At 42.5% G+C, this 11,032-nt stretch overlaps 1 protein-coding gene across 9 annotated transcripts in view; it reads right to left on the bottom strand.

Annotated features, from left to right (window-relative positions):
• The window catches only part of AREL1 (apoptosis resistant E3 ubiquitin protein ligase 1), a 58,076-nt gene that overhangs the window by 25,119 nt on the left and 21,925 nt on the right, over positions 1-11,032 (bottom strand). For 6 of the 9 annotated variants that reach the window (XR_002724791.2, XM_023184021.2, XM_023183976.3 and 3 more), the window contains 3 exons: positions 5,741-5,801; positions 4,586-4,812; positions 3,427-3,664 (listed from right to left, as the gene is read on the bottom strand). Coding sequence is in view for 6 of the 9 variants with exons in the window: in XM_023184021.2 (XP_023039789.1) it covers positions 3,427-3,664; positions 4,586-4,812; positions 5,741-5,756 (481 nt within the window). In the remaining 3 variants the exon portion in view is untranslated. Of the gene's footprint in view, positions 1-3,426; positions 3,665-4,585; positions 4,813-5,740; positions 5,802-8,026; positions 8,129-11,032 lie in introns of all 9 variants that reach the window. The other 3 variants (XM_023184028.2, XM_023184023.2, XM_023183992.2) reach the window with 2 other exon arrangements.

Here is an 11,032-nt window from a genome sequence, read left to right as displayed (position 1 = left end):
GGGGGGGGGAGGGGAGGGAAGGAGAGGAAAGGGGAAGGGAAAAGAAAATGGACAAAAGACATGAAGAGACATTTCACCAAAGAGGATACACAGATGACAGACAGGCACACGAAAAGATGTTCAACAGCATTAACCATTTAAGAAATGCAAATTAAAAGCACAATGAGATACCACTACACACTTATCACAATGGCTAAAATAAAAAATGATGACAGCATGAAATGTTAGCAAGGATGTGAAGAAACTGGATCATTCATACATTGCTAGCAGGAATGTAAAATGCTACAGCCACTCTGGAAAAGAATGTGGCAATTTAAAAGAAACTAAGCATACAACTGCAATACATCTCAGCTACTGCATACTAGAGAAATGAAAACTTATGTTCACATGAAACCTGTAGGTGAATATTTATAGCAGCTTTATTCATAATAGCCCCCAAATGGAAACAACCCAGATGTCCTTTAACAGGTCAATAGTTAAACAAACTGGTACACTCAGACCACAGAATATAGGTAGAGTATCCCTAATCCAAAAACGAGAAATCCAAAATGCTCCAAAATCCAAAACATTTTGCATGCCCACATGATACTCAAAGGAAATGCTCACTGAAGCATTTAGGGTTTCAGATTTTTGGACTAGGGATGCTGAAGTGGTAAATAAGTATACTGCCAATATTCCAAAACCCCCAAAAATCTGAAATCCAAGACAATTCTAGGTGGGCACAGTGGCTCATGCCTGTAATCCCAGCACCTTGAGAGGCCAAGGCAGGAGGACTGCTTGAGGCCAGGAGTTAGGAAACCAGCTTGGTTAACATAATGAGACTCTCTCTCTACAGAACAAAAAATCAAAAAATTAACTGAGCGCGGTGGGGCACACTCGTAGTCCCAGCTACTTGGGAGGCTGAGGTGGAAGAAGCCCAGCAGGTCAAGGCTACAGTGAGCCATGATCCTGCCACTGCATTCCAGCCTGGGTGACAGAGCAAGGCCCTGTCTCAAAAACTACAAAACATTCCTACACCATGTTTGGAGAGAAAAAAAACACAAAACCAAACTTCTGGTCCCAGGCATTTTGGATGAAGAATACTCAACCTGTACTATTCGGCAGTAAAAAGGAACCAACTGGCCGGGTACGGTGGCTTAAGCCTGTAATTCCAGCACTTTGGGAGGCTGAGACGGGCGGATCACGAGGTCAGGAGACTGAGATCATCCTGGCTAACACAGTGAAACCCCGTCTCTACTAAAAAATACAAAAAACTAGCCGGGCGAGGTGGCAGGCGCCTGTAGTCCCAGCTACTTGGGAGGCTGAGGCAGGAGAACGGCGTAAAACCCGGGAGGTGGAGCTCTCAGTGAGCTGAGATCCGGCCACTGCACTCCAGCCTGGGCGACAGAGCGAGACTCCATCTAAAAAAAAAAAAAAAAAAATACAAAAAAAAAAGAAAAAGAAAAAAGGAACCAACTACTGATATACTCAGTAACCTGGATGAATCTCCGGAAAATTATGCTGAGTGAGGAAAAGTCAACTCCCACAGGTTATATACTACATGATTTTAGTTATATAATATTCTTCAAATGACAAAATTTTAGAAATCGGGAATAGATTCATGGGTTGCCAGGGGTTAAGAAACAGGTTGGCAGCGGGTGGGGCAGAGGGGTGGGCACGGTGGCTCATGCCTGTAATTCTAGCACTTTGGGAGGCCAAGGCGAGCAGTTCATGAGGTCAGGAGATCGAGACCATCCTGGCCAACATGGTGAAATCCCATCTCTACTAAAAATACAAAAATTAGCTGGGTGTCGTGGCACGTGCATGTAATCCTGGCTACTCAGGGTGAGGCAGGAGAATCCGTTGAACCAGGGAGTTGGAGGTTGCAATGAGCCAAGATCGCACCACTGCCCTCCAGCCTGGTGACACAGCAACACTTCGTCAAAAAAAAAGAAACAAACAGGTTGGGAGGGGACGGGTGTGGTTGTAAAAGGGCAATATGAGGGATCCTTTTGATGATGGAAATGTTCTGTACCTTGGCTATATCAATGTCAATAACCTGGCTGTTATCTTGTACTAGTAGTTTTGGAAGATGTTACCATTGCAGGAAACTGGGAAAATGGTATACCAGATCTCCGAGTTATTTCTTACAAATGCATATGAATATACAATTATCAAAATATAAAAAGTTTAATTTTTTAAAAAGGGCTGGTACATATAAGGATATGAGCTGTTCTCCACTGGTGGCAAGGAGGTGGGTGATGATAATTCATATGAAAAGGAGTCTCTGAGTGAGGCACTTAAGCAAAGGAGAGGATACATGGAGAAAGAGATGGCTTGGGAGCCATTTTGCCCAGAGCCTTACTCTGCTATCAGAGAAAGAAAACTGAGGACTAGTCAAGCAAAGATACACAAATCTTAAGGCCCCACTCAGTAAGGTTTCACTTCAAAAGTTACCTAGGGACCCCGGGTCCTATTATTTCTGTGGACACCACAGCCCTTAGCCCTTAAGAACTAACCAAACTAATGACTCAGCAATTTCACTCCCAGAGTAATAAAAACATGTCAACACAAAAACTTGTACACAAATGTTCACAGCAGCATTGCCTACAGTACCCAAAAGTAGAAACAACTCGACCACCAACTGATGAAAAGATAAATAAAATGCGGCATACACACACAATGGAATATTATTTGTCAATAAAAAGAAATGAAGTACAGATTCACACTACAGCATGACTGAATCTGGTTTAGATATTTGTACCCTCCAAATTGCATGCTGAAATGTGATTCCCAATGTTGGAGGTGGGGCCTGGTGGGAGGTGATGGGGTCATAGGGGAGGATCCCTCATGAATGGCTTAGTCTCCTTCTCATGGTAATGAATAAGCTCTTGTTCTGAGTTCATGCAAAATTTGTTTGTTTAGAAAAGCCCAGCACCTCCTCCCTCTCTCTCTTGCTCTCTCTCTCACCATGTGATACTCCTGCTCCCACTTCGCCTTCCACCATGAGTAGATGCTTCGCAAGGCCTCACCAGAAGCAGATGCTGGTGCTATGCTTTTTGTACAGCCTGCAGAACCGTGAGCCAAATAAACCTCTTTTCTTTATAAATTACCCAGTCTCAGGTATTTCTTTACAGCAAGACAAAAGCAGCCAAACACAGTAGGCAAATCAACAGATGAGTGGCTGCCTAGGTCTGGGGGATTTGGGGAGAAAGTGACTACTAATATGTATGGGGTTTCTTTCTGAGGTTATGAAAATGCTCTAAAATCAACTGTGATGATGGCTCCATTTAAAGAACCATTAAACTGTATACTTTAAAAGGATGATTTTATGGCATGTGAATTAAATCTCAATAAAGGTATTATTTTTAAAAAGGAAAGACGGAATGGAAGGAGTGAGAGAGAGGGGAGGAGACAAAGGGAAAAAGAAAGGGAAAAAGAACCTACCAGGCTGAAAAATTTTGTAGTAGGGACTATATGCCACATTTAATCCACCAAGCTTCACTGTGATTTCATAACGCCCAGCCTTGCGCACAGTGAAGGCCACTTTTACCACATTGGAATTGGGCTCCTGAAGGACTTCCTGGGTCACTGGAATTTCCACTGCTAGCTCGACATGAGAGATGTGAACTCTTAGTCCCACAGGCCGATGTGCAGGGAAAGGCTGCCCGTTCTTATAGAATAACTGCCATGGAAAGAAGGACGCTCGTTAGCAAGCAGAGGAAAAAAACATTTCCTATGCAGAGTGAGTGGGGAGAGAGGAAGTAGCTGGCAGAGATCACACTGGTAAATCCCAGTACCTACCCGTTCCTCACAGTCCTGCTCACAAAAACACAGAGAGAAACAAATCCCATCAATACTCCAAAGAAAACCATTAAGTCATGAGCAAATTCTTAACCTGTTCAGAGGACAAGGGTAGAATTTACCACTAAATCAAGAAAATGCCCATTTTAACTTGCCACTTCTGAACCACCAATGTTGCCTCCTTGGTCTTACCATCCCTTTATATTCTGCCAACCCAAATTTAAAGGTAAGTTAGCCGGCAGCACTGGCAATGAGTGAACTAAAGCGCTACCAGACAAAGGTAGGAGGGGTTCAGGCCAAGCTTAATGCTACAGTGAAGAAGTCAATGCAAGAGTTGGGAAATTTTTTCTGTAAAGTGCCAGAGAATAAATGTTTTGGCTTTGTGGGCCGCACACAACTACTCAACTGTCATAACTACTCAGGTGTGAAAACAGCCATAGTCGATACATGATGAATGGGTGTGGCTGTGTTCCAAGACAAATGTATTTAAAGAAACTGAAGGTGGACCTGATTTGCTAACCCAAAGAGTAAGTATTATTACTTATTCTTTTCTGTAATATTTTTATTTTGAAAAGGTAACATTAAGCCTTATACTTCTTCAAAGCTAAGGACCTATTAAATCAAAATGACAGAGAAATTTGTGACTCTGCCGATAGCAGCAATTCACTAGTTCCTGGAAGGGGTTGAAAAACAAAAGAAAATGTTAACATTCCAGGCCAGCACCTGGTAGTGTTGAACTGGGCTCTGGAAAGCAAGTTACTCAGAAACCCCAATGGGTATGGAGACAGAAACATTCCCTTACATGCACTCGGAAGGCCATGCTGTGGCCCACCTCATAGGGGTCCTTCCAATCCCAGGAGACTTTGCAAGACCGGGGATCCAGGTAATTTCCTCGCACGTAGTCATAAATAGTCCGGTCTCCTCGGCGCTCGCGGTCCTCATTCTGGAGGAAGCTGACTACACGTGCGGCAAGCTCAAAGAGGAACTTAATTGTGAAGAAGAATGCAACCACAGACACTGTGATTCCACCTATGCAAAAGAGAGAACACACAAACCGCCTGCCAGTTATACATTACAGCTTTTCATTATGGAACAGGCCAACCATTTCTCAAAAATTAAAGGAAGTCAGGATGAGACTGTAAGGTTGCCAAAGAAACACTGCACTGGGTACTACCTCTGTGGATAAGAAAGGAACTTCTACACCAGGGGTCAGCAACTACAGTCCTCAGGCCAAAGTCCACCCACTGTGTACTTCGGTAATTTCGGTAAATAAAGTTCCATTGGGATATAGCCACACCCAACATTTATAAGTTATCTATGGCTACTTTTGCCCCACACTGGCAGGGTTGAGTTATTGAAATGAGCCTTTGGAACCAAAAATATTTACTCTCTGGCCTTTTATAGAAAAAGTTTGCAAACTCTTGCTCTATACGAGCTGCATACAATGTCCGCCCTGCTGCCCACTTTCCTGCACTTGCTGGGCCCCCCACAGAAGCAGTAAAAAGGATGTGCCTTTGGTTCCCACCATTTCCTTCTTAAAAGAATGCATTATTTGGGAGCCCTCCCCTCCCTTGTGTACTTGGCAAAAGTCTTCCCCAATCCCCACCAGAGTTAGCAGTTCCCTTTCCTGGGCTCCTTCAAACTCCTGCACATTCATCTGGTATAACTTTCCTCCTCCTTGACCATTCCTCTTTATGTTATGAATGAGTACTCCTTGAAGGCAGATTTTCATCTATTCAACTTTAGACTCCACAGTAAACAGTGTCTGGCATTGACTATAATTGCTCAATAAACGCAAATGAATGAATTCCAATGCGAACTCTGTGAAGGTACATTCTGGCATGACTAGAAATATTTCCAGCTCCATTTTCAAAGGGAAAGGAATACATAGAAAAGGAAAAAGAACCCAAGCAACCTTAACAAAAATATAATAGAGAGAGTTCTTTCCATAACGTACCAATAACGTAAAACATCAGGTCCCTTCAATGCCGACAGACAGCCGAAGATCACAGCTGCAGCTGTTAAAAGAAAACTTGTTTACTTTTTTTTCTCCAATTCTGCCTTGTAGCTATCTCAGAGTGAGACAGAGTGTATGGCGTGAGCCAGACAACTCTCTCGAGTCTACAGCCCTACTATTCCTGTCCTCTTTCTAGCTTGACAGGTGCCCTATAATATATTTCAGAGAAACAAACAGAGACTGCATCATTCCCCTTGAAGACTTCCAATCTACTGACCACTCTAGGAATACCACAAACAGCCACTTGCTTTATTGCTAATTTCAAAATGCAGTAACATGGCCTTCATCTTCTTAGATCCACAGTTCCCAAGACAGTTTCCCTTCCTCATGCAAAGTGGTGCTAATTAACACATGCAAAGAGGATAACGGAGTCACTTTCCCCTTATGTTTGCCTTCTGGAAGTAATTCAGCTACATAGAAATAGCTATATAAAATGTAGAATTTTTTTTTTTTAAAGCAAGTATCATTATAATCATGTTGGCATTATGTAATTAAAATGAACTCTGGGTCATCCCAATAATAAGCAGTGGGTCTGAAAGGGAAGTCACTTATGCTGTTACCAATCAGGCAAACTAATGGGCCCTCTGGAAGATAAGCTGAGCAGAAAGACCAAGGAGAGGAACAAAAGGAGACTGTACTTCTCATCCTGAGTCATGCCTGTCAAGGTAGGAGTTTGAGGGAAGACTTTCACTGTTGTTAAACTTGTTTCCAGAATAACACTTCAATCTTAATTACTCATTTGATCATTTGAACCAACGAAAGTACTGCCAAGGAAAAATGCAGTGCATGCTAACGTTCATATCTTATCACTGAGTCTGACCTTAGCACAGGTTGTATATTCTATTTTACAACGCACTGAATTCACTCTTTCTTTTCAAGTCAGTATACACTAAGGTTGTCAATGTTTCTTCACCTAGCACCTTTTATCAGCACTAGAATCTTACGTAGAGACAAGACAGCTAAAAAATTCTAGGTGCAGATCTGGGAGGGACCAAAACAATTTTTTTTTCAGGGTATGTTTTTACATCTGATTGTGTTTGCTTAGTTCCTCTGATAACAATATATCCAGTGGAACCTGCAGAGAATAGGTAATTTGAGGAATGACTGTCAAAAGTTTCATAGAAATCCTACTTAGAGTGATTATCTAAAGTCCTACTAGAAAAGAAATCCACGGCCGGGCGCGGTGGCTCAAGCCTGTAATCCCAGCACTTTGGGAGGCCGAGATGGGCGGATCATGAGGTCAGGAGATCGAGACCATCCTGGCTAACACGGTGAAACCCCGTCTCTACTAAAAAATACAAAAAACTAGCCGGGCGAGGTGGCGGGCGCCTGTAGTCCCAGCTACTTGGGAGGCTGAGGCAGGAGAATGGCGTGAACCTGGGAGGCGGAGCTTGCAGTGAGCTGAGGTCCAGCCACCGCACTCCAGCCCGGGCGACAGAGCGAGACTCCGTCTCAAAAAAAAAAAAAAAGAAATCCACAGGCGAACATTAGAATTGTCACATGGATTAAGGTGCTCCCAAAAGGGTCTATTATAAACAATATAAAGAGCCAAAATTTGGGATCATAACTACTGAACCTCCTTCCCAAACAAGTATCTCATCTCTTGGGACCCTATGCTGAATTAGTTGGGGACCCAACAGCTATCATCTCAAAAAGCTGCTACCATCTCTCAAAAAGCATCTGTCTGCATCTTACAGGATGCACTAGATGACTTGGTGGGACCAAAACTGGCAGTTTAACTGCCTTAAATACTTCCTCAGCAGGATGCCATTCAATCAGACCCTAGATGTGAAACTTCTTGTCCTCAGGGAAGTTACAGCACTCAGCAAAGAAATGACATACATATATGTGGCTGGTGTTACAGATTTGTGGTCTTTTTAGAGGAATAAAAGCAGTGCCAAATGTATGGCTTGAGTCATGAGGGCTGGAAAAACTCCCCCCTACTATCTCTGACAACTACAACAACCCTTTCTGTGAGAGACAGCTGACATGCAGTAATTTAGAAGCCTAGAGAACAATCCCAGGACGGCAAACTGTGTGACCTAGCTAGGCTTCAGAATCTCACTGCTGTAAAAAGAGTTGAAATTTAATAATTTATATGGTATCATCTCCTTTAGTATGATATGACTTCAATGCAACTCCCCACAGCAATCAAAGCTCTCGTCAAACAGCATAACAAATAGTATAAGATAGAGGATAAGGGGATAGACTCTAGAGTTAGGTTACCTGGCTTCAAATCCATGCCCCACCATTCATAATGTGACCCTGGACAAGTCATTCAATCTTTGTAAAGGGGTGCCAGTTTCCTTATATATACCTCATGGGGTGCTGTGAGGATTAAATGAGTTAACACATGTAAGCAGCCATAGTAGTGCCTGTCACACAGTGAGTTCTCAAAGTTTTAATGATTATTACAATTATTATCAATAGTGGCACCAGTATCACTACTCCTTTACTTCAAAGCTGATAGGAAACTCCTCTCTACTGGCCCACACTTTCTTCAAAGAGAAATGCATCTGAATTCCAAAAAGCATGGTTTCTATTACTGTCCCTAAACAGTCTGCATGGGAGTTCTTTATACTATTCTAATTTTAAGACTAAAAAGTTTTACAATAAAGGGTTAAAAACTCATTCTAAAATAATTCGCCCAACAAATACTGAGTACTTATATAATGTGTCAGGTATAGGGGGAACAAAGTAGAACATGAGACAGTCCAGTTATCACGAAGCTGGCAGTAATGAGCTTTACCTTGTGGAGTCCTCAGCCATTTTTCCCTTGTCACTTATTTCTCAATCAAATCATCACTACTGATTTTCAAGATCACCTAAACCTTCTCCAATAAGTCAACTCTACATTTCTGCCCCACCGCTCTTCATCATTTAAAACTCAACACACCAATTACTACTTTTTCCCCAAACAACTTTCTTCTTGAAACCTCCTCAAGACCAGGGAGTTAGCTCTATCAATTCCTCACTCACTGATATTAACTTTACAAAATGTCCCACTGCTCTACAACAGCTCTCAAACCACTCCCCACCCCCACAGTATTTACCCACCTCCCAGTTTCACCCAGGGTCACATTCTGAATTTGCCTTTGTTCTACATTTTCCCCCTTTCTCGTTCTTCCTGAATTCTCTCAAAAGCTCTTCTATTTTTTTTCTTTTTTTTTTTTTTGAGACAGAGTCTTGCTCTGTCCCCCAGGCTGGAGTGCAGTTAACAATCTCGGCTCTCTGCAACCTCCACCTCCCGGGTTCAAGCAATTCTCCTGCCTCAGCCTCCCGAGTAGCTGGGATTACAGGTGCCCGCCACCACGCTCAGCTAATTTTTTGTATTTTTTTTTTTTTTAGTAGAGACGGTATTTCAACATGTCAGCCAGACTGGTCTTGAACTCCTGACCTCAAGTGGTCCACCTGCCTTGGCTTCCCAAAGTGCTGGGATTACAAGCGTGAGTCATCACGTCCAGCCAGGCCTCCCTACTTTTGTCACTCAAATTACTTTTATTCCAGATTTTACCTCTGTTCTGAAGCATTTTCTGTAAGCATGTTCTCCTGTCGGGGACTCTCTCTGCCCTGTATCTACTGCTACCCCTACCCCGCACTATTCTCTTTGGCCTCAGTTGCTACAATACCTCGTTATTCATCCTATGATCTATCCAAATTAGATCCTTTACACTTTTACATACAGCTCTGAAATGTCTCCTCTCCATTCCTTTTGAAAACTCTTCTCCTCTGCCTAGAATATCCTCTTCCCTTTTATTCTCTACACATAGAACATCTCCTGATCCTAAGGTCTAGGAAAAATCCTATCCACTTTCTCCAAAATCTTCCCTAATACTAAATTTAGAAATTCCTTTCCTCTTGTGGATTTCCATAGAACATTGTTTTTATTTATCTTATAGCACTTTTATTCTTTTTTTTTTTTTTTTTTGGGACAGAGTTTCACTCTTGTTGCCCAGGCTGGAGTGCAATGGCACCATCTTGGCTCATTGCAACCTCTGCCTCCAAGGTTCAAGCAATTCTCCTGCCTCAGCCTCCCAAGTACCTGGGATTACAGGCATGCACCACCACGCCCAGCTAATTTTGTATTTTTAGTAGAGAGGGGGTTTCTCCATGTTGGTCAGGCTGGTCTCAAATTCCTGACCTCAGGTGATCCGCCTGCCTCAGCCTCCCAAAGTGCTGGGATTACAGGCGTGAGCCACCATGCTTGGCCTAGTACTTTTATTCTTTTAGTCTCGTTTTTTCATTTTAGAGTGGTTATGAGTAGTCTTAAAAATCCTCCAGGCTGGGCATGGTGGCTCATGTCTGTAATCCCAGCACTTTGGGAGGCTGAGGCGGGAAGATCACTTGAGCTCAGGAGTTTGAGACCAGTCTGGGTAATATAATGGGACCTCATCTCTACTAAAATTTGAAAACAAATTAGCTGGGCGTGCTGGTACACACCTATATCCAGCTACTGGAGGCAGGGAGGGGGCTTGAGGCAGGAGGATTTCTTGAGCCCAGGAGGTTGAGGCTGCAGTAAGCCCTGGTGGCACCACTGCACTCCAACCTGGGCAACAGAGTGAGACCCTGTCTCAAAAAAAAAAAAAAAAAAATGCTCCAAAGAAACCAACATAATTGCATATAGTAACTTCAATAAATATGAATAAGATCAAATGTCTGTCCTTTCCTTTGTCCAGAATGCCTAAGGATCAGGAATTTTCCAGATGGGATCTTCCTTGTAGATAGAGCTTGAAAGGATTTCTAATTAACAGTGTACTCACTTGAGCCATGGGTTATAAGTTCCTCAACCTAAAAATTGCCAATTTAATTCAGTTCAACAAGCAGGTATCAAATGCCCACCACTGGGGTTGCAAATTCCCATGCATGGTATTTTTCTACGGCAGTTTCTATGGCACCCTCTACTTTTTGCTATTCATATTTTTCTGTATGAAATTATTTTGGAACTTTCCCAAGTCTAATTCCAGCACAAACAAGTATGTAAGGCTCTACTGTACTATTTCATCCAATTGTTATGAGTATTTTGTGTGTTTTCAAGTTCCTTTCTTTAGTGTCCTTGACGTTTATAAATATGGCATATTGTGATACTTCAAGCTAGAAGAAAAATGTGACAGTAGTAAATTAACAACTTTCTACTTGCTTATCGTGTCACTTATCACAGGCCGAACATTGCCTTCAGTGCTTTAAATATGTTAGCCTAAGTAACTGTCACCACAACAACTTGATAAGATGAAT

This window comes from Piliocolobus tephrosceles, chromosome 6, assembly GCF_002776525.5.
Source record: "Piliocolobus tephrosceles isolate RC106 chromosome 6, ASM277652v3, whole genome shotgun sequence".
Taxonomy (NCBI): Eukaryota; Metazoa; Chordata; class Mammalia; order Primates; family Cercopithecidae; genus Piliocolobus; species Piliocolobus tephrosceles.
This window is presented reverse-complemented; position numbering and strand designations above follow the sequence as displayed.